We start from the raw sequence: 24,183 nt of genomic DNA on the forward strand, positions 1-24,183 counted from the left end.
CCCGCGGCAACAGTAAGGACGGGGGAGGGGGCGTGCAGATCTCACGAGAGTTATATAGGCGGCGAGACCGCGCCCCTAAGTGACGGCCCGGTGGGCCACTGGCGCGAGCGCCTCGGCCGCTGGGGGGCGCCCAGGAGCGGCGCGCAGCCCCGGCGGCCAATGGCTGGCGGGGTCGCGGGCGGGGCGGCGGCGCTCCAGCGGCGGGGGCGGGGTCTCGGCGGGAGGCGGGGCGCCCGGCAGCGGCGGCGGCGGCGGCGGCGGCGGCCACAGCAGCCTGGTCGGCGGCCGCGGATGGAGCGGCCAAGGTGAGGGGCTCGCGGCGGCGCGGGGGGCGGGCGGCCTGGGGCTGGCGGCGCCGGGCGGCTGCGCGGAGAGGCGCGGGGCTGAGGGGCGGCGGCGGCGGCTGGGCTCCGAGGCGCGGGGTCGCGGCAGATCCACCTGCTGGTAACGGAACCGCCCGCGCTGCGGCCCGGCCGGGAGCTCGCGCGCCCGGGGCTGCTGCGGGGCCGGGCGGGGCGGGGTGGGCCGCGGGGGCGGGCTGGGCGCCCTGGCCGCTCTGCCAGCCCCGCGCCGCCGCCGCCGCCGCTGCCGCTTCCCCTCGGTGCTGCGCGCGCTCGGGTGGCGGGCCGGGCTCCTGGTGCGTCCCCAGCACGGTCCGGCGCGGCGAGGGTGGTCGACTTTGGGGGAAAGTGGAGGAAAGAGTGGTTCTGGGGGGTGCAGAGAGGGAGCGAGAGTTGTCCGTGGACGGAGCGGGGCTGCCCGAGGACCCGCGCCCGGCGTTTCCACGGGGCGGCGGGGCAGGTGGGGTGGGGGCGCGGCGGTCCAGGGCCCGGGGAGGGGCTGCTCCCGCCGTGGAGACGGGGCGTGCAGCCGCGGTAGCGAATTTTCCTGCAAAGTGATGGTCGGGTGTCAAGGAGCAGCCCAGCGCCCCCCCCCCCCCCCCCCGGCCCCACCTAAGGATGAAGCTGCGCGCGGGACCCTCCGATGGCGTCCAGGTGATCGCCCCGGCCGCACCAGGTGTGTCCCGAGGGCGAGCGTCCAGCCGGCAGGCATCCCGCTCCGCGCCCGCCCTTCTCTCTCGCAGCGTGTTCCCCGGAGCCCGTTCATTGCTTACAACCAGATTGCGAAATGGGAGCAGGCAGGACGCCTGCGTTCAGTGCTTCCCGTAGAGTTTGCTGTTGCGCTTTTGCTGTTGGACGAATTCCGCTATAAGACAGTGACAACGCTGTTCGTTTGAGTGTAGAACCTAGATTTAGGATCAAATAATATGCGTTGTGTGGTGTATGCTTCCTTTAATGGATGTTTTAAAAACTAGTTTCACCAACCAGGGCGCCGTGGCGTTGGTTTCTTTAGCTCACGCGTGTAAGTCTGAAAACGCACTGGATGATGAAAGTATATATATAAGCTGTATTTTTTTTTAAAAAAAGAATCCTTTTATAAATGTAAAATAAGTGAATTTTAACATAACTGCTGTGAGTTTACATCTTGGATTTCATGATTGCGCCTTTTTCTTTAGGCGCAGTCATGTTCAGCAGCAGTGTTCTCAGCCATGGAACATTGAATTTTTCAGAGAACACCTTAAAATAATTTATTATCTAATAATAAAATACAGGACTGCAGCCCTTGAAGATCTGTTAATAAAACACTTTTTTTTTTTTTCAGCCTAAGATCTACAGTTGAAAGTTCCATTCATTTTGGTCAGGATGGAGAAAATGACTAGTAGTTTTAGCCACTCCTTTTTTTGTTGTTAAGGATTCAAATGTGTAAAGTGATAGTCTCAAAATAAAATTTTTGTGAATGTGGACATTTGAAAATATAGGTCACATTGTCTCCTACTTGAGGCAGTTGGTCAATCCGGAGCGTTTGGCCAGCCCATGGACTGCCTCCTCTGGTTATGAGTGCCGAGATCATTTGCCCTTGTCCGAGCCTTCACTTATGCTGTGCAGTTAAACTTCACGAGTTCAGAAACCCTAATTAAAAATGTGTGACTACATCCTTCCTGGTAAAATGCTCTTGTAGTTCTCTTGCAGAATTTCAGGTCTTATTTGTTAGTAGAATTCATTATAAGTATCTTCTTTAAACCAGAGCTTAATAACTTCCCAGAAACAATGTTTAATATTCCTTATGTTTTTCAAGTGTGTGTGTGTGTGTGTGTATGTATATATATATATATACACACACACATATATATAGTCTACTTTGCTTTTAGAATTCATTCACTTTTGTCCCTACCCATTTATACTGAATTTTATCATATGAGCTTTATTTGTATTTTTAATAAAACTAGTTTTAATTATCCTTTATTTTCTGATTTTCCTGCTTCTCTACTTCCACATAATTATTAATTGATGTTTACTCTAACCTATGCATTTTTAGATCTTTTACCAGGACAAATCCTTCCTGCAGTTAGGTAGAGCTAAGTATTTAGCAACAGAAAGTAATACACATTTTTATATGATGTCATACCAGGATTAAAATTAGAAGTTATATACTTCACTTCTCTTTTTTATCATCAGAACTCATTATTGAGTGCTTATTGATATAAGGCAAGATACTAGACACTTGACGGAAATTAGTTGAAATTATAGACTATCGCCATGAAGATTTTAAATGCTGAACTGTAGACATGGGCATATATGACGTTAACTTGTCTTACTATAGAAGGTGAATAACTGAGTTTGGGAAACAGTGATAACTTGTAAGTGAGAGTATCTTTGGAGTTCCTTGTTCTCAGATAGTCAGAGTAAGCAAGGAAGTGGTTGTGGTGGTAGTGGTGGGGGTGGGGGTAGTTCTTTGCTTCTAGAATATTATACCACAGTTAGGGCTGCTGGCCAGGGAGGATTAACAGGCATGCCTGAGAGTGTGGGCGTGCACGTGCTTACGCACCACTAGGGGAGGGCTTGGCCAAAGACTACAGGAAGTGAGAAATTTCTTCCAAGTTTTAAGTTTAAACGTTGAGATTTCTTATGAATTTTGCAGCTTATTTCATAATAGATCCATGTTTGTCAGAGAATATAAAATGTTTTTAAATTCACACTTCAACTGTTGGGTAAAAATTAACACCTTGGGAACATTCTTCATGTAACCTGAGACTTGGGAGTATCCTGGCACTTCTCTTCCTCCCTAGGTAGGTGCAGGTGGCTGAGTTTGAGAGGCAAAGGGTCTGGTAGGCAAGAAAGAGCATAGACTTTGGAGTCATACAAATTAGGGCTGCCTTTGGGTTCATTTTCTTGTGTGTAAAATAGGGTTTATAATGCCTGCCTCATAGGATTTTGTGAAGATTTAAAACATAGAATGGCCCAAGCACATAGGAAACACTCAGTGAGTTGTGTGTCTGTCGTGATTACTAATACTATGTATGCCCTAGTGATCTTTTTTCACTAGAAGAGATTGCTAGTAATGTTCACTTTTACAAAGTAGCTGAGATGGTAATTTCAGAATTGCCTATAAATGGCCGCTTTAATCAGCCCTATCCTTCTACTGAGGGAATTGTCCCTTGAGCTTGGCAGGCCTTTTTGGAGGTGCATTAACTCACCCCACTGGAGTGTAATTTAGTATATTGTGAAGTGCATCTTGTGGTCCCCGTGAGGCCACCAGGAATCAAGGCACATCTGAGTGCTCGACATGCCCCCAGGGAATGAGACCTGCTATGCAGAGAGTGGATTGAACCAGTGGCTGGCTGTAGGTTTTTTTGTTTGGTTTTATTTTTAATACAGTTAACATTTATTGAGAACCTATTATGTGCTAGCCAGTGGTTCTCAACCTGTGGGTCGCGACCCCTTTGGCGGTCGAACGACCCTTTCACAGGGGTCGCCTAAGACCATCCTGCATATCAGATATTTACATAACAATTCATAACAGTAGCAACATTACAGTTATGAAGTAGCAACGAAAATAATTTTATGGTTGGGTCACAACATGAGGAACTGTACTTAATGGGCCAGAAGGTTGAGAACCACTGTGCTAGGCAGTTATGCTCAAGTACTTTTAAGGACTTCATTTGATTCCATTTTTTCCCCCAACAGTTTTATTAGGTGGGTGGTGATCACCTTGTTTTCCAGAGTTTAAAGCAATGCTAAGTAATGGGTTCTCAGTCATACAATATCCTGGTTGGATGGCTGCATTTTTTTTAAACCCCTAAACAGTCCTAACTTACATCCTGGGAGTACGTTAATCACAGGAAATACATTTATTCTCTGATGATAATGGTACATAGCAATAATAACTGTACCCTTTTTATGATTTATGGTAACATGTGAAAGGAGCCAGGACAGGTTGCATTTTATGAATGAAAAGGTAAGGCTGAAGAGAGACCAAGATAGCGGCATAGGTAAACACCGGAAATTGCTGCCTCGCACAACCACTTCAAAAATACAACTAAAAGACAGAACGGACATCATCCAGAACCACAGGAAGGCTGGCTGAGTGGAAATTCTACAACTAGAAGGAAAGAGAAAAGCACACTGAGACTCAGAGGAGGTGCGGAAGTGAAGTGTAGAGGTACGGAGGTGCGCGTGGAAAGGGCTGGCAACTGAGGATGCGGTTGTCTTTTTCAATCAGGAGGGAGACACAAGCTCCCGACTGCTCTGAACTCCAGTTCTGGGTGAGTCTCTGGGGACCCAGACTCATACGGGGAGAAACTGGACTGTCTTTCTCTCAGAGGTGCTTGCAGTGATTACTGCAGGACACTGAGACCTGGAGCCTCTTAAGGCAGGGCTGAGGATCAGCCATAGCTGTTTGCTCCGCCCTATTGATTCCGTGAGACCCACCCCACCCAAGCTGTGGGCAGAGGCTTTTACATGTGAATGGCCTGGCCCTTTGCAATCTAAAATTACCTAACAAACTGCAGCTGGGTCAGAGAGACCCAGAACATCCAAAAGAAGGCCCAAAGCCCTGCAGCAGCTTGCATTGCTTCACAGCTGGGCCTTATCTGGGCACCTCCAAACCCCAAACAAAAAAGAGGAGTTTGCAGATCTCTCCGTAGCTCCTGCTGGGTAGCCTCAGGCAGAGGCTAAATTAGTACCTCCTTAGAGATTCAAGAGCCAGTGTACCCAGTGGTCAGAGTGGGACCATCCAGATTACAACTCCTCAGATCCATAAGTGACACACTCAGGGGGCAGACTCAGTGAGCACCAAAGCCCCACTGAAGCAAGTCTTGCCCCAGAGGGGTGTCTCCAGCACAGAAGTTCTCCCACTGCAGACACAGCTGATTCTCACAGCCAATTGGCCTGGAGGTCAATTCCTCTCAGTTGTACCTACAACAGTCAAGGCCTAACTACAACAAGACTGTGCACAAAGCCCACAAAGGGGTGCACCAAGAGTATCCACCTCAGGTAATTGGGGAGGCTGAGCCACTGGGCCCTATAGGACACCTAGCACAGAAAGCCACTCTATCGACACAGGGAAGCATAAAAAATGCGGAGACAAAGAAACAGGTCACAAATGACAGAAATGGAGGAAAGCAAACTACTGGATATAGAGTTCAAAACCATGGTTATAAGGTTTTTCAAGAATTTTCTAGAAACCGCCAATAAATTTAGTGAGACCCTCAAGAAATCCAGTGAGACCCTCGAGGATATGAAAAAGGACCAACTAGAAATTAAGCATACACTGACTGAAATAAAGAATATTATACAGACACCCAACAGCATACTAGAGGATCGCAAGAATCAAGTCAAAGTTTTGAAATATGAAGAAGCAAAAAACATCCAACCGAAAAAACAAAAAGAAAATGAATCCAAAAATATGAAGATAGTATAAGGAGCCTCTGGGACAATTTCAAGCGTACCAACATCCGAATTATGGGGTTGCCAGAAGAAGAGAGAGAGCAAGATATTGAAAACCTATTTGAAGAAATAATGACAGAAAACTTCCCCTATCTGCTGAAAGAAATCGACTTACAAGTCTAGGAAGCGCAGAGAACCCTAAACAAGAGGAATCCGAAGAGGACCACACCAAAACACATTGTAATTAAAATGCCAAGGGCAAAAGACAAAGAGAGAATCTTAAAAGCAGCAAGAGAAAAACAGTTAGTTACCTATAAAGGAGTACCCATATGACTGTCAGCTGATTTCTCAACAAACTATGCAGGCCAGAAGGGAGCGGCAAGAAATATTCAAAGTGTTGAATAGCAAGAACCTACAACCAAGATTACTTAACCCAGCAAAGCTATCATTCAGAATTGAAGGTCAGATAAAGAGCTTCACAGATAAGAAAAAGCTAAATGTTTCATCACCACCAAACCAGGATTATATGAAATGCTGAAAGGTATCCTTTAAGAAGAGGAAGAAGAAGAAAAAGGTAAAGATACAAATTATGAACAACAAATACATATCTATCAACAAGTGAATCTAAAAATCAAGTGAATAAATAATCTGATGAACAGAATAAACTAGTGAATATAATAGAATTGGGCATAGAAAGGGAGTGGACTGACAATTCTCAGGGGGAAAGGGGTGTTGGTGCGGGAAGAGACTGGAAAAAAATCGTACACCTATGGATGAGGACATGGGGGTGGTAAGGGCAGAGGGTGGGGTGGGAACCAGGTGGAGGGGAGCTATGGGAGGGGAAAAAGAGGAACAACTGTAATAATCTGAACAATAAAGATTTAATTTAAAAAAAGAAAAGAAAAGAAAGGGTAAGGCCTATATAAGGGACATACCTTCCCGTGTAAATAATGATGGAGCCAGATCTAGGACCCAGGTTTTTTGATGTTGTAGTCTGTCACTTTACTTAATGTTTTTTAGAACAGCTATTGTGCTGTAGGAAAACTGAGGATAGTGAAGATTATGTTACTCAGGAACCATTGTGTGATCATTAGAGTTCTCAGCATGGAATCTGGCTTATTGTATATTTAATGAACCCACAACTTCCCTTCTTAAATAAGTAATCATAACTTTCTTTTCACAGACAAAACCAAACCAACAAGGAGGGAATAGTTTGATGTTTTTTTCCCTTGAAGAAAAGAAGCCTATAATCCTAGTATATGAATGAGTGGTTTAGGTGTGGGAATAATCTTCATAGATACAGTTTAGCCCCACCAAAAGTCTATTTGTAATGGTGACCAATAAATGAAGAAAACAATATTTTGCATTACTGAACAAGTTTTTCCTTCCTGTTCTCGTCTTGGATAGGAAGAAAACCTGAGACATCAACCTATGAAGACTGTGAAGACAATTCTGAATAGCAGGAGTGACTGGTGTAGCTGTCAAACTTATTCTGCAGAGCATCTGAAATGAGCCTCTCTTATTGATTGTTTTCATTGGCCCAGAGCCAGGAGTACTGAATTCAGTTGACTTCGTAAATGTATGAACCAGTGTGATGGTGAAATGAGATGAGGCTCCGAAATGGAACTGTAGCCACCGTTTTAGCATTTATCACTTCATTCCTTACTTTATCTTGGTATACTACATGGCAAAATGGGAAAGGTAAGGAAAAATATTTCTAAAAATATGCATGAAATATTTTAGGCTTTGTGCTCTGTTAATGGTGCATAACTACTTAGGTTAAATACCCCAGCAGTCTGCATGTTGCATGCTGTCTGACAGTTTCTTTCTGACATAAAAATGAAACAGTATTCTTGGACACAGGAGACAGACTTTCTGATTTGAATGGGGCTTGTTTTGGTTTTGGTTTCTTATAATTGCACTTGGAGAAGCAGATACTGATCAGTGGTTTATATTATACATGACAGCCAAGTGGTGTAGTAAATACTTTTGTTTTGGCACATTATTTTTATTACTAAACATCATAAATGTTTAATGAGCATCCTTGTACTGGATGTTGTATAAAATGCCTAAGAGAACTCATTCAGTGACTCCATGAAATTTACATGCTGATTATACTAATGATTTGGTGCTGTGTAGTTAATGATTTAAACTGCATGTGTTAACAGATTGTTCTTTAGACAAAAGTATTTATGAAGTAGATGAGAAATTCTGTTTAGAAAACAAAAAAATTTTTTTTAATTAATTGTATTAGACTGTTGAACTGTGTTTTAAAGGAAGGTTATCTGTTCAGTGATTGGAACTATATTCAGAGATCATTAAATTTTTTAAGAGAAATTATTTGGCATTAATTCCTACCCATACTTTTTACCTTATAATAATCTAAGGAATGTTGAGGGCAAGAAAGATGGATGTGTTGAGATAAATGCATATTTGGTTTGTTAGAGTCTAATTAGAGCAGTCATCATCACCTGGTTATTTGATAATGCTGTTGCTGGCATTATTTTATTGACTTTTACAAAGATAACTGAAAAGATGGGTTCATGACTTACTTTTTTTCTGATGTGTGTATATAGATATGCATATTTATGTATTTATACATCTCTGTGAGATATGTATAAAATAAGCTAATATAAGTGAAGAACATATGCTCTGTGCTTGAACAAATATGGTGTTATTTTTCTCTTCTGTGTACTGGGTTCTAATTTGGGGGGGAACTCTTTGGGGACAAATGAATGAAAAACTTTAAGACCTTTCTTTTTTGTGAACTAATTTAAGTATTTTTTATTTTATTTATTTAAATTCTTTATTGTTTGAGTATTACATAAGTTTCCTTCCCCCCCCCCCCATTAACCTCTCCCCTGCCATCCCACCACCTAGCATGTGCCCTCACCCCTCTACTGTCTGTGTCCATTGGTTATGCTCATATATGTGCATACAAATCCTTTGGTTGATCTCTTACCACTACCACCTCACCATAGGTTCACCATCACTGTCCTAGGAGGTGTATGGGTAAAGATATTGCTACGAGATATTTTGCTGCCTGGTATTTTGCTGCTTGTGGATTCCTCTAAGGTTTTTATGGTTTCCTGTCTTACATTTAAGTCCTTTATCCATTTTGAGTTTATTTTTGTGTATGGTGTAAGTTGGTGGTCTAGTTTCATTTTTTTTCATGTATCTGTCCAATTTTCCCAACACCATTTATTGAAGAGACTGACTTGACTCCATTGTATGTTCTTGCCTCCTTTGTCAAATATTAATTGAGCATAATGGCTTGGGTCGATTTCTGGGTTCTTTGTTCTGTTCCACTGGTCTATATGTCTGTTCTTATGTCAGTACCAGGCAATTTTGAGAACAGTGACTTTGTAATATAGATCAATATCTGGTATTGTGATCCCTCAAACTTTGTTCTTTCTTAGGATTACTGTGGCTGTTCGGGGTCTTTTTTTATTCCATGTGAATTTTTGTAGAGTTTGTTCTAGGTCTGAAATATGCTGGTGGTATCTTAATGGGGATTGCATTAAATCTATAGATTGCTTTGGGGAGAATGGACATTTTAATGATGTTGATTCTACCAATATCATGAACATGGTATATTCTTCCATTTGTTTATGTCTTCCTCTATCTCTTTTTTCAATGTCCTGTAGTTTTCTGAGTACAGGTCTTTTACCTCCTCAGTTAAGTTTATTTCTAGGTATCTTAATTTTTTTGTTGCAGTGGTAAATGGGATTATTTTTTAGTTTCTCTTCCTGTGAGTTCATTGTTGGTGTATAAAAAAGCCATAGAATTCTGGGTGTTAATTTTGTATCCTGCTACATTGCCGAATTCATTTATTAAGTCTAGTAGTTTTTTGATGGAGTCTTTAGGATTTTCTATGTACACTATCATGTCATCTGTGAATAATGACAGTTTTACTTCTTTTCCAGTTTAGATGCCTCTTATTTTTTCTTCTTGTCTGATTGCTGTGGCTAGCACTTCCAGAACTATGTCGAACAGGGGTGGTGAAAGTGGGCATCCATGTCTTGTTCCTGTTCTTAGGGGAAATGTTTTTAGTTTTTTTCCATTGAGTACAATGTTGGCTGTAGGTTTGCATATAAGGCTTTTATTATGTTGCGATATGATCCTTCTATTCCCACTTTGCTGAGAGTTTTTATCAGGAAAGGGTGTTGGATGCCCCCTATTTGGGATATTTAGGTTCTCATGGTGTAGTTGGGTATTGAGTGTTATTGTCCCGTTCGTGGATGGAGTCTCCTCTCAGGGTATCTGATTATGTGGTTCGCTCTGTACCACATTGACCAAACAGCATAAAGTATAACTCTACAAAACGCAATACAAAGGAAACAAAACATGAATGTACTCACAACACCAATAACCCCAATGTAAGTGACCACCAAAGAAAAGAGAATTAGGAGAGAGAAAAGAGAGCAAAAATGTTATCGAGAAAAGAAAAAACGGTAAGAGAGAAAAGAAAAAGGAAGAAAAAAACATATGGGGAGAAAAAAACACAGAACAAACAGATAAACCAAAAAAATGCAAACAACAAACACCCAGAAAAAAAGGGGGGAGGGTCAGAATCTGTAAAAGCAGAGCTTATGTACAGAAAGTAAGGTTAAGGAATTTAATGAATATGGGGAGGATCTCGGTTCAGTATAGAGGAGGTATGAAGAGAATGAGTGGATAAGAAGAAAAGAAAGAAAATTTAGAAACTAAAATAAAATAACCATAAAAATACAAATTGAATGAAGAAAAAGTGCTATAAAAATAATAAAATAAAGGAAAAAAATTGCAAATCAAAGGTTAAAAAAATAAAATAAAAAAGTGAAGTATTGTTTGTTTCAGCTGAGTTTTAATGCCCCATGGAGGGCATTAAATCCAATCTTTGGATCAATCTGCCACTTCTCAGTTTCCTGTTAGGTAGTCAGCACCATGTTGAAATTCCAAGTGAACCACTGCTCCTCTGTTTGTGTCTTTCTCCACAGCCTGACTGCAAGCAGGTGGGACCAGTCTGCGCACCTAGCCTGTCTGCCTGCTTTCAGTCTTAATCTCTCAAGTTGTTTCTGACATGGCTGTAGGTAGGGAGGGTGCTGTATTGCTTTCTGGGACTGAACGGCCTCTCTTCAACCCATTCCCTGAGGACTCTGGGGCTATTCAGAGTTTTTGTGTCCTTTGTACCACTCAGAGTGTAGTCTGGGTGTGACTGTATTACCTTTCTTGAGGCTGCTGGGAGGGGCTGGTTTTTAGGAGAAAAATGGCTGCTTGGTCCGAGGGTCAGGAATGTCCCAGTGGCGGATTCCTATTCACCTCTCCCCGACCCGCTCTCCTCCACAGCCTCTCCCCAGACTTCACAAGTCTGCACCTCCACCTGCGCCTCAGCCATTGGTGAGTGTTTGTATTTGAAAGGTCCTCTGAACTGGGTTTAGTGAGTAAAAGCAAAGACCAAATAGAGGCAAAACAACTGCACAACTGCTGGTTTCTCTCCCCCTGGCACCACGTGGCTCATGCATTTCTTCAGGCCGCCACTCTGGGCTCAACCTCTTGCGGCTGTGGACTTAGATCTAGAATCCCCTGCCTCCCACAGCCCTGTGGACGCCTTTCCACAGTCGGATGTTATGCCTTTCCCCAAGGGACGTGGACTTGGTGCCGTGAAGCTTTCTTCTGACCCTCTAGGCTCGAGGTCTTCTAACTCTCTCCAGCCCAGATTCCCGATCCTACCTTCTCCAGGCGTCCTCTGCCCTTCCCGACTGCGAATTGTCTCGCCAGCTGTGTCTACTTCACCCATTTCGGGTGGATGTTACTCGATTTAGATACTCCTCTCTGCTCCAGGATAAGGCTCGGGACACGTCTGCCTATTTGGCCGCCATTTGTTTTTTCCTGCATGATCTAATTTATATATTTTAAATTTTATTTTTTAATTGTACCAAAGGAAGGAGATTTATGTAGAGAGAATGGTGAATAGTTAATTTAATTCAGCTGTTGATTGTCCCTGATATAAACAAAACAGATGACTGCTCTTTTAAGTATACTTATGAAATAAAGGAATTAACCATACGAAGGGTATATAGATTTTTAAAAAAAATCATGAAACTTACCTATTCAGAGAGGTATAGTATGGAGAAACTTGACCCTTCTTCTTACTGTGTCTTATTTAAGGGATTAAAAGTTTTTGAAATCTCTGTTCCATTGATTTTGTTTCTTATATGAAGGTACTATAGGCATTTTTTATTAAGCTGTTTTTAGACTCAAAATTAATTTTAAAAATAAGGATACTTTCACCATGTGGTTTAGATACACACACAAAAAGTCTCTGCTCTTTGATGCTCACTCCTTGAACAGCTCTTTAATGCTTCCATGCATACTCTTCTGCTCTGTTTTGCTGCTTAGTGTTGTGTCCAGACTCTTTCCGGTATCGACAGAGACCTGTTATAGTTATATAAAATCTCCTGTGTTGTAATGCTATTGTTTATGTAATCGCCCTAACTGCTGAGCATTTGTATTCTTTTTAGATTGTTCTGGCAGTCAAAAAACTTGGATTTTCCTCAGCAGACCTGATTTCAGATATTCCAGTATACCCATTAACCATGTGCTGTTATTTTTATATTTGAAAGCATGGTTTCCTTACTCATTGACATTGCTGGACTAATAGTTTTTATTTTTCATTCATCCATTGGACTCTTTTAGGTATCTATCCTATGCCTAGCACTGTATTATATGTTAGGAATACAAGAAGGAATAAGAAACTTCACACCTTCGAGAAGCTAAAGGGTTGATAAGGGAAAATGCCTGTAAAAAAAAATATGATACCTTCAGATTGGTTGAGAAAGAAGCAATGAACAATGCTGGGCTTGTACAGTTACATGCATACCACATGTTGTATATTCTCTCTTTTAATCCTCATAATAACCATGGGAAGTACTATTATTAGCTCCTTTATATAGGTGAAAAAAGCAATGCAGAGTGGCTGAGGAACTTGGCATGGTCATACGTTAAGTAGTAGAGTGAAGTTTGACGTTTAATCTCTGCAGATTCCAGAGATAGTGCTCCTTGCTACTGGTCTATTGACCAGAAGAGCAGAGCCAGAGACTATACTAATTTTTGAGACAGTCACAGAGGAAGAGTAAATGTGAAGGCGATTCCAGGTAAAGGAGGAGCAATGAGTATGTCAGGTAGACAGCTGCAAGTGCAGCCTTCGTGTTCTGAAAGGGTGCAGAGTATTTGTGCTTTGGAATTGTGAGATGCTCATTGTGATTGGCACATGGGATTCCTAGACTGTCTCAAGGTTTAGCTGGTAATCACACTTTCTAGGAGTATATCTAGGTTGTCATAGGTCCTCCTTTAACACTTGGAAGAATACATGAGCTGTTCCATGGGGTTGGTATAAATGTGGGAGGATGTTAGGAACCCAACCAGGGAAGCTGGAGTTTTGACCAGAGTACCAGTTCCAGGGTATACAGGATTCCCATATAAAAATGAGCAGAATTCCAAGTATTTGGCATGGACAGGTTGAGACAGCTGAAAGCAGGTACTGTGAAAGCGGGACAGGAGTAATTTACATGTCTTACTTGCTGGTGGGATAGGACTCCTAATGACCCTCCACCTTTGGTCAGGCACAATCCACAAAATCCCATTGAATTTTCTTAGCACTCTTGTTGAAAATCAGTTGATCATAGATTATAGATCTATTTTTGGACTTTCTGTTCCATTGATCTTCCTTGTGCTAATATCACACTGTCTTTTTTTACTGAGGTAAAATTGCTTTATCACATTATGTAAGTTTCAGGTGTACAACATTATAATTTGATACTTGTATGCGCTCTAAGTGATTACCACAATAGGTCTAGTTACCATCCATTGCCATACAATTGACCCCCTCCACCAATTTTGGTAACTCCCAAGCCCCTTCCCCTCTGATAACCACCATTCTGTTCTCTGTAACCATGAGTTTATTTTTATTTTGTTTTGGTTTTTAGATTCCATATATAAGTGAAATCATATGGTATTTGTCTTTGTCTGACTTACTTCAGTTAACATAATACCTCAAGGCCCATCCATGTTATCACAAATGTCAAGATTTCCTTCTTTATATAGTTGTGTAGTATTCCATTTACATATACCCATTTATCCATCAATGGACACTTAGGTAGTTTTCATATTGGCTGGCTATTGTAAATACTGCTTCAATGAGCATTGAGGTGCATACAGTAGATACATTTACTGTGGGAGATATGTTCCGAGACCTCCAATGGATGCCTGAGACTGCGGATAGTACCAAACTCTCTCTATATATAATGTCTTTTTCCTATACATACATACCCCTATGATAAAGTTTAATTTGTAAATTAGGCATATTAGGAGTTAGCAACAACAGTAATGAATAAAATAGGACAATTATAACAGCATATGATAACAAAAGTTATGTGAATGTGGTCTCTCTTAAAATATCTTCTTATGCTGTATTCACCCTTCTTTTTCTTATGATGATACTAGAGGCCCAGTGCACAAACATTTGTGCACTCGGGGGGGAGGGGGGGTCCCTCAGCCTGGCCTGTGCCCTCTCGCAGTCTGGGACCCCTCGGGAGATAACGACCTGCTGGCTTAGGCCTGCTCCCGGGTGGCAGAGGGCAGGCCCAATCTCTAGGTGCAGCCACTGGTCGGGCTCAGAGCAGGGCTGATTGGAGAGTGGGGCGCCGCCCCCTGTCATGCACAGAGCAGGGTCGATAGGGAGGTTGTGGCGCCACCCCCTGTCACGCACAGAGCAGGGCCAATCGGGGTTGGGGCACTGCCCCCTATCATGCACAGAGCAGGGCTCATCAGGGGGGTTGGGGCTCCGTACCCTGTCATGCACAGAGCAGGGTTGATCAGTGGGTTGAGGAGCTCCCACCTGTCACGCACAGAGCAGGGCCCATCAGGGGGTTGGGGAGCTCCCCCGTGTCACACACAGAGCAGGGCCCATCAGGGGGTTGGGGAGCTCCCCCCTATCACTCACAGAGCAGGGCCGATAGGGGAGTTGGGGCACCGCCCCCTGTCACACACAGAGCAGGGCGGATCGGGGTTGGGGCGCCGCCACTGTCACACTCAGGGCAGGGCCGATGGGGGGGGGGGCGGTTGGGGCGCCACACCCTGTTACACACAGAGCCACAGGGCGATCAGGGGGTTGGGGCGTCGCATCTTGTCACACACAGAGCTGCAGGGCGATCAGGGGGTTGGGGAGCTCCCCCCTGTCACCCACAGAGCAGAGCGGATAGGGAGGTTGTGGCCCCGCCTCCTGTCACGCACAGAGCTGGGCCGATCAGGGGGTTGGGGCGCCGCACCCTGTCACACACAGAGCCGCAGGGCGATCAGAGGTTGGGGAGCTCCCCCATATCAGGCACAGAGCTGGGCCAATCAGGGGGTTGGGGTGCCTTCCCCTGTCACGAACAGAGCAGGGCAGATAGGGAGGTTGTGGCCCCCCCCCCCCCCCCCCGTCACACACAGAGCCACAGGGCGATCAGGGGGTTTCGGCACTGCCCCCTGTCACGCTGATCCCGGCGCTGGGAGGCCTTGCTGCTCCGCTGATCCCGGTGCTGGGAGGCATATTACCCTTTTACTATATAGGATAGAGGCCTGGTGCACGTGTGGGGGCTGGCTGGTTTGCCCTGAAGGGTGTCTTGGATCAGGGTGGGGGTCCCGCTTGGGTGCCTGGCCAGCCTGGGTGAGGGGATGATGGCTATTTGCATCTGGTCACACCCCCTTCAGGGTGGGGGTCCGGCTTAGGTGCCTGGCCAGCCTGGGTGAGGGGATGATGGCTGTTTGCATCTGGTCACACCCCCTTTTGGGTGGGGGTCCCCACTGGGGTGCCTGGCCAGCCTGGGTGAGGGGCTGAGGGCCGTTTTCAGGCTGGCAGGTGACTGAAGCTCCCAACCTGTCCTATTTTCCTTTTTTTTAAAATTCTGGGCCAGCTTTAGCTCTGAGGCTCGGCTCTAGCTATGAGACCTCCACTGCTGAAAGCAGGTTTCTGGCCTTTGTTTACCTTCTGTATTTGAAACAGTGTTGCGGTCCTGCTGGCTGAAGCCCGGGGTTTTGTTTAGCTTCTGTATTTGTTACAATGTTGCTTAGGGTGCAGCTCAGAGGCCGGCAAGGCTGCGGGGAAGCTTGGCTTCCTCCATCACTGAAGCAAGCAAGCCTCTCTGTTCACATCAGCTGCCTGGCTGCCAGCCGCCATCTTGGTGGGCAGTTAATTTGCATATCTCACTGATTAGCTAATGGGAAGGGTAGCGGCTGTACGGCTAATTACCATGTTTCTCTTTTATTAGATAGGATAAGATGATAACATGCCTATGTGATGAGATGAAGTGAGGTGAATGGCACAGGCGTTGTGACACTGCAGCAGGCCATCAAACAGCCAAGTCAGCTTCTGAGTGACTAATGGGCAGGCAGCATATACAGCATGGAGATGCTGGACATGATTTATGTCTTAGGCGGGACAGTGCAAGGTTTTATTATGCTACTCTGAACAGCGCACAATTTAAAACTTACGAATTGTTCATTTCTGGAATTTTTTATTTAATATTGTTGGACTGTGGTTGACCACAGTTAACCGAAACTTCAGAAAATGAAACCACAATAAGGGGGGACTACTGCATATCTTTTCAAATTACTATTTTTATATTCATTTGATAAATACCCAGAAGTGAAATTGCTGGATCATATGAAATTCTATTTTTAATTTTTGTTATTAAAGAGACCATTCTTTCCTCAATATATGTTCTTTGCTTCTTTGTTGTAAATTAATTGTCCATATATACACTATGTGGGTTTATTTTGGGGCTATTCTGTTCCATAGGTGTATGTGTATCTTATTATGCCATTGTCATACTATTTTTAAAAAATATGTTTTTATTGATTTGAGAGAGAGAGAGAGGGAGAGGTAGAAACATTAATGAGAGAGAAACATCATCGATTGGCAGCCTCCTGTGCCCCCCACCCCCCACACACACACTGGGCACTGAACCTGCAAACCAGGCATGTGCCCTGACCAGGAATCAAAACGGTGACCTCTTGGTGCATGGTCATTGCTCTACCACTGAGCCACACTGGCAGGGCCCAATCTCATCTTTTTTGATTACTATAGCTTTACTATGGGAATTTGGGCTCTTTAGTGGTTCCATACAAATTTTAGAATCCTTTGTTCTAATTCTGTGAAAAATGCCTTTAGAATTTTGGTAGAATTTGCACTAAATCTGTAGATTGCTTTAGGATTTGCACTAAATCTTTAGATTGCTTTAGACATTTTAACAATATTAATTCTTACATCCATGAGCACAGAATATCTTTCCATTTATTTGTGTCTTCAATTACTTTCATTATGTCTTACTAGGGGCCCGATGCACGAAATTCGTGCACTGGGTGTGTGTGTGGGGGGAGTGTCCCTCAGCCCAGCCTGCCCCCTCTCACATACTGGGAGCCCTCAGGCGTTGACCCCCATCACCCTCCAATCGCAGGATCGGCCCCTTGCCCAGGCCTGACGCTTCTGGCCTAGGCGTCCGGCCCGGGCAGTGGGGACCTTCAGCTGCAGCAGCTCCGCGATCGTGGGCTTCGCTTTAGGCCCAGGCAAGGGACCCCTAGCTCCTGGGACTGCCAGCTTTGACTGTGCCCAGCTCCCATCGCTGGCTCCACCCCTACTTCCTGCTATCACTGGCCAGGGCGGAAAAGGCACCTGATTCTCTGATCATGGCTGGGGGGCAGGGCAAAGGCGGCCCCGGGGCCGCCTTTGCCCTGCCCCCCAGCTCTTAGCTCCCCCCTGGGTTTCCAATCACTGTCAGTGGCAGGGGGCTTCTTCCTGCTTTCCCTTTCGCCTCCCTGCATTGTGCCTACATATGCAAATTAACCGCCATCTTGTTGGCAGTTAACTGCCAATCTTAGTTGGCAGTTAATTTGCATATAGCCCTGATTAGCCAATGAAAAGGGTAGCTCGTACGCCAATTACCATTTTTCTCTTTTATTAGTGTTGATAGTTTTCTGTGTACCAGTCTTTCACCTCTTTAGTTAAAGGTATTATTAGGTATTTTATTCTTTTTGGTGCAATTGTAAATGAGATTCTTTTTAATTTTTCTTCCTGGTAGTTCATTATTGGTGTATAGAAATGCCACAGATTTCTGTATATTGAGTTTGTATAACTTTTCTGAATACATTAATTCTAACAGGTTTTTTGTGTATTTTTGTGTGTGGAGTTTTCAGGGTTTTCTGTATATAGTATCAGGGCATCTGAAAATAATGACAGTTTTACTTCCTTTTTTAAATTTGGATGCTTTTTCTTTTTCTTGCTGTACTAATTGTTGTACTATGTTGGATAATAATGGCGAGAGTGGGCATCTTTGTTTTGTTCCTGATCTTAGAGGAAAAGCTTTCAGCTTTTCACCATTGAGTGTGATGTTAACTGTGGGTTTGTCATATATGGCCTTTATTATAATAATGAAGTATGTTTCTTATTGAGATTTTTAAAAAAATCATAAATGGATGTTGAATTTTGCCAGATGCTTTTTCTGCATCTATGGATGAGTTTTATCCTCCTTTTGTTTATGTGGTGTATCACGTTGACTGATTTGCAAATGTTGAATAATCTTTGTACCCCTGGAAGAAATCCTACTTGATCATGGTATATGATCCTTATAATGTACAGTTAGTTGAATTAGGTTTGCTAATATTATGTTGAGGGTTTTTGCATCTATGTTTATCAGGGATATTGGCTTGTGATTTTCTTCCGCTTTGATAGTATCTTTTTTCTAGTTTTGTTATCAGCGTAATGCTGTCCTTGTAGAATGAGTTTGGAAGCATTCCCCCCTCTTCAGTTTTTTTGGAAGAATTTGGGAAGAACAGGTATTAAATCCTCTTTAATATTTGGTAGATTTGACCACTGAAGCCCTCTGGTCCTGGACTTTTGTTTGTTGGGAGGTTTTTATTTTATTTTATTGCTGATTCAATCTTTTCAGTTCAGTTGGTCTATTTAAATTTTATATTTTTTTACTGGTTCAGTCTCTTGGAAGATTGTGTTTTTCCTGGTTCAATCTTCCTGGAAGATTGTATTATTCTAGGAATTTATTTCTTCTAAGGCTGTCCAATTTGTTGCCATATAATTGTTCATTGTAGTATCTTACGATCTTTTGTTTTTCTGTGGTAGTAGTTGTGACTTCTCTTTCATTTCTCATTTTATTTGAGCCCTCTCTTTTTCTTGGCGAGTTTAGCTAAAGGTTTGTCAATTCTGTTTATCTTTTTGAAGAACTAGCTCTTAGTTTCATTGATCTTTTCTACTGTTTATTTTTTAAAATGTTTTTCTTGATTTTAGAGAGAGAGGAAGGGAGAGGGAGAGAGGGAGAGAGGAAACATCGATGTGAGAAAGAAACATCAAGCAGTTGCCTCCTCGACGTGCCCCGACCTGGGATCAAACTGTTAAAATGTCAGTGCACAGGTCGATGCAAAACCACCTGAGCCATACCAGCCAGAGCGAGAAGAATGTATATTCTGTTGTTGTGGGTAGAGTGTTCTATAGATGAATGTCAGCTCCAGCTCGTTTATAGTACTTTTCAAATCTTCTCTTTGTTAACTTATGTTTAGTTGTTCCATCCATTATTGAAAGTGATGTATTGAGGTCTATAGCTATTAATATAGAATTGTCCATTTCTGTCTTCATTTCTATCAGTTTTTGCTTCACCTGTTTTGGTGTTCTGTTATTGGGTGCATCCTATATAATAAAGGCCTAATATGCAAATCATCTGAACTATGATGCTCACTGACCACTAGGGGGCAGATGCTCAATGCAGGAGCTGCCCCCTGGTGGTCAGTGCACTCCTATGGCCTTCCTCCTGCAGTTTAATGTTATTGATATAGTTTGACTTATATCTGCCATCTTAAATATTTTTCATATGTCACTTGAGGAAGGAGAAAAAGTATACATTAATATCATCTATACCAGTGGTCGGCAAACTGCGGCTCAGCAAACCGTGGCTCGCAAGGCACATACGGCTCTTTGGCCCCTTGAGTGTGGCTCTTCCACAAAATACCCACTTCTGCGCATGGGCCACGAAGTTTCAATTGCACTGTACGTGCGCGCCTGCACGTGGTATTTTGTGGAAGAGCCACACTCAAGGGACCAAAGAGCCACTTGTGGCTCGCGAGCCGCCATTTGCCGACCATGGATCTATACTAATAAAAGAGTAATATGCTAATTAGACCAAGAGACCTTCTGGACGTCCTTCTGGACAAAGCTGGAGGCTTGGCCACGCCCCCACAGGGACCCTCACCCCGATGGGGGCATGGTCAACCTGCAAATGGCCATCAGCCCCTTGCCCAGGCTGGCCACGCCCCCCAGTGGGGACCCTCACCCCAAAGGGGGCATGGCCAGCCTGCAAACAGCCATCAGCCCCTTTTCCAGGCCCACCCTGCCCCCAGCGGGGACCCCCACCCTGAAGGGGGTGTGGCCAACCTGAAAACGGCCCTCAGCCCCTTGCCCAGGCTGGCCATGCCCCCCAGTGGGGACCCTCACCCCAAAGGGGGCATGACCAGCCTGCAAACAGCCATCAGCCTCTTTTCCAGGCCCACCCTGCCCCCAGCGGGGACCCCCACCCTGAAGGGGGTGTGGCCAACCTGAAAACGGCCCTCAGCCCCTTGCCCAGGCTGGCCATGCCCCCCAGTGGGGACCCTCACCCCAAAGGGGGCATGACCAGCCTGCAAACAGCCATCAGCCCCTTTTCCAGGCCCACCCTGCCCCCAGCGGGGACCCCCACCCTGAAGGGGGTGTGGCCAACCTGAAAACGGCCCTCAGTCCCTTTCCCAGGCTGGCCACGCCCCCCCAGCGAGGAGCCCCACCCTGATCTGGGACCTCCTTCAGGGCAGACCAGGCGGCCCCCACCCATGCACCTCTATCTATACTAATAAAAGGGTAATATGCTAATTAGACCGGAAGACCTTCCGGACAAAGCCATGGTGGAGGGGCCAAGGCAGAGGCGGTTAGGGGTGATCAGGCCAGGAGGGGAGGGCAGTTGGGGATGATCAGGTTGGTGGGGAGGCATTTGGGGCAAGCAGGCTGGCAGTGGGGGGTAGTTGGGGGCGATCAGGCCAGCAAGGGGGCAGTTTGGGGAGAGCAGGCTGGCAGGTGAGGGCATTTGGGGGCGAGAAGGCCAGTGAGGGGGGCAGTTGGGGGGTGAGCAGGCCGGCCGGCAGGCAGACTGGTAGGGGTGATTAGGCAGGCAGGCAGGTGAGTGGTTAGGAGCCAGCAGTCCTGGATTGCCTGAGGGATGTTTGACTGCCGGTTAAACCAGCAGTTGCTCATCCCCCCGAGGGGTCCCAGATTGGAGAGGGTGCAGGCCTGCTGAGGAACAACCCCTCCCTCTCCCCCGTGCACGAATTCCATGCACCGGACCACTAATCTATATGTAATCTATAAAATAAAAGACAAAGATGCTAATTGACCGTACCTTCCCTAGCCAAGCCACGCCCACCAGCCATTCAGAGTGACTATATGCAAATTAACCCAATCAAGATGGTGGCCGGCAGCCACGGAGCTGGAGGAAGCCAGAGGCTTGGTTGCCCCAGCGATGGAAGAAGCCAAGCTTCCCGCCTGCCCTGGCCGGCTGTGGCCTCCACAAAAGGCAACAAAGTTTCAATTATAGAAGCTAAATAAATCCCAGATATCTGTTTCCAGCCAGCCTCCACTGGGAGCTTGGGTGGCTGGGGGCTGTGGCCAGCCTGCAAACAGCTATCAGCCCCTCACCCAGGATGGCCACACCCTCATGGGGTGAGGGTCCCTGCTGGGAGGCTTGGCCAGCCTGCAAACAGCCATCAGTCCCTCATCCAGGCTGGCCAGGCACCCCAGCGGGACCCCCACCCTGATCCGGGACACCCTTCAGGGCAAACTAGCCGGCTCCCACCTATGTACCAGGCCTCTATCCTATATAATAAAAGGGTAATATGCAAATTGACCCTAACAGCAGAGCGACTGGGAATGACTGGTCACTATGACACACACTGACCACCATGGGGCAGATGCTCAATGCTGGAGCTGTCCCCTGGTGGTCAGTGTACTCCCACAGGGGGAACTTTGCTCAGCCACAAGCCAGGCTGAAGGCTGCCAGTACAGCCTCCTCAGCCATACTAAGGATATCTGACTGCAGCTAGGCCTGCTCCCCACTGGCAAGTGACATCCCCTCTCGGGCTGCCAGATTGATGTCGGACTGCCAGCTTAGGCCCAATCCCCTGGGGAGCGGGCCTAAGCCAGCAGGTGGTCATCCCACGAGGGGTCCCAGACTGCAAGAGGGTACAGGCCGGGCTGAGGGACCCTCCCGAGTGCACAAATTTTTGTGCACCAGGCCTCTAGTCTATATATAAAAGGCTAAGAGACCATCAGATCATCCAACTGGTAGCTATGAGATGAACTGACCACCAGAGAGCAGATGCCCAATGCAGAAGCTGCCGAGTTGTGATGACTTGGCAGTGGCGGTTCTTGGGTAACGCACCCTGAACCAGAGAGAAGGGAGCCTGATCCCGGTGTGTGTCACCTGAGAATGCCCTCTCGCAATCTGGTACCCCTCAGTGGATGTCAGAGAGCCTGTTTCAGCCCGATCCTTGCAGGGCAGGCCGAGGGATCCTGCTCACTCTGCAGACGACCTTTGAGTTCCGGCACCACCCCAGGTGCAGCTAGCTGGGGAGGGACCGTAGGAGGTTGTTTCCAGGGCATGTTTGGCCTATCTTGCCCTGTCCCACCCTGCTGGCCACCTTCTAATTAATTTCCTTTCAATGTGCACGAATCTGTGCACCAGGGCACTAGTCTATTATCTATCCTATCCTATATAATAAAAGTGTAATATGCTAATTAGAGCGGGTGCCTGCCTGTGGCCAGAGGAAAGCCCAGGTCCCGGTTGTCAGAGGAAAGCCCGTGCTGGTAGCCGGGGGATGGAAGGCCTACTCTTGCATGAATTTCATGCATTGGACCTCTAATATATATATAAAAGCCTAAGCGACTGTTACAACTGAACGACCAGAACGACTAGCTGAGCAGTCACTATGGCGCGCACTGACCACCAGGGGACAGGGGCTCAATGCAGGATCTGCCCTCTGGTGGTCTGTGCGCTCCTACAGCCAACCTCCTTTGGCTGGCCAACCTCCTGCGGTCCCTCCCCCTGGCTGGTAGGCCCTGCTCAGCCTGGCCCCAATTAGCCCTGATTGCCGGCCAGGCCTAGGGACCCCACCCATGCACGAATTCATGCACTGGGCCTCTAGTAATCACATAATTACTGGTGCGCTTTGTGTGGATTTTAATCACTGTCTAGGACAGTGATTGCGAACCTATGACACGTGTGTCAGAGGTGACACGTGAACTCATTTTTTTGGTTGATTTTTCTTTGTTAAATGGCATTTAAATATATAAAATAAATATCAAAAATATAAATATTTGTTTTACTATGGTTGCAAATATCAAAAAATTTCTATATGTGACACGGCACCAGAGTTAAGTTAGGGTTTTTCAAAATGTTGACACGCTGAGCACAAAAGGTTTGCCATCACTGGTCTAGGATCACTTGGTTTTTTTCAGCCCAGTGAACTTCCTTTAGTATTTAATGTAAGGTAGGTCTGCTAGCAATGAGCTCTGTCAAATTTTGTTTATCTTGGAATGTTTATATTTTACCTTTGTTTTTGAAAAATAGGTGTGCTGGATATAGGTTCTTGGTTGACAGTGTTTTTTCATTTGTTTGTTTTGGCACTGGTGTTATCCTGCTGCCTTCTGGCTACCATGGTTTCTGATGAGAATCCAGTTATTGATTTTATTGGGGTTCCTTTGAAAGTGATGCATCATTTTGCTTTTGTTGCTTTCTTGTGTTTGACCTTTACTATTTTTGCCATGATGTGTCTGTTTGTGGGTCTTGCTTCATAGATAGGTAGTTTATTATCTTCAGTAACTTTGGGAAATATTCAGTTATTACTTACCTATGAATATATTTTCTTCACCGTTCTCTTCTCTCTGGTATTCCCATTACATTTATGATGGTATACTAGTACTTAATAGTATCCCATATTTCTCTGAGGCACTATTTAGTTTTCCTGATTCTTTTTTCTTTCTTTCTTCAGTTTACAATGTCTCGATTGATCTGTCTTCTGAATCTTCCTGGATTCTTCAAGAATCTTGCTGATTCTTTCTTTTGCCAGTTAAGATCCACTATTGTGTCCCTCTACTTAATTTTTCATTGCTATTACTATACTTTTCAACTCCAGAATCTCCATTTGGTTCTTTTCTTAAAATTCCATTTTTTTAATTGATATTCTTCATTTGATGCAACATTGCCATACCTTCCCTTACTTCTTTAGTGAAGCTTTTCTTTAGTTCTGTGATTGTAGTAATAGTGGCTGTTTTGAAATAATTACTTGTTAAATTCTCTCCTTCCTCTTCCTCCCCACTCCCCACCCCTCGCCCCCAAGGTTGTTGCTCCTCAAG

The 24,183-nt window shown here is 45.2% G+C and overlaps 1 protein-coding gene across 5 annotated transcripts in view; it reads left to right on the forward strand.

Moving 5' to 3' along the window:
• The first annotated feature begins 213 nt into the window (after positions 1-213).
• Positions 214-24,183, forward strand: part of MGAT4A (alpha-1,3-mannosyl-glycoprotein 4-beta-N-acetylglucosaminyltransferase A) — a 108,780-nt gene continuing 84,810 nt past the window's right edge. For 4 of the 5 annotated variants that reach the window (XR_009447884.1, XM_059659008.1, XM_059659006.1 and 1 more), the window contains exon 1: positions 7,134-7,427. Coding sequence is in view for 4 of the 5 variants with exons in the window: in XM_059659008.1 (XP_059514991.1) it covers positions 7,334-7,427 (94 nt within the window). In the remaining variant the exon portion in view is untranslated. Of the gene's footprint in view, positions 306-7,133; positions 7,428-24,183 lie in introns of those variants that run through there. The other variant, XM_059659005.1, reaches the window with a different exon arrangement.

This window comes from Myotis daubentonii, chromosome 12, assembly GCF_963259705.1.
Source record: "Myotis daubentonii chromosome 12, mMyoDau2.1, whole genome shotgun sequence".
Taxonomy (NCBI): Eukaryota; Metazoa; Chordata; class Mammalia; order Chiroptera; family Vespertilionidae; genus Myotis; species Myotis daubentonii.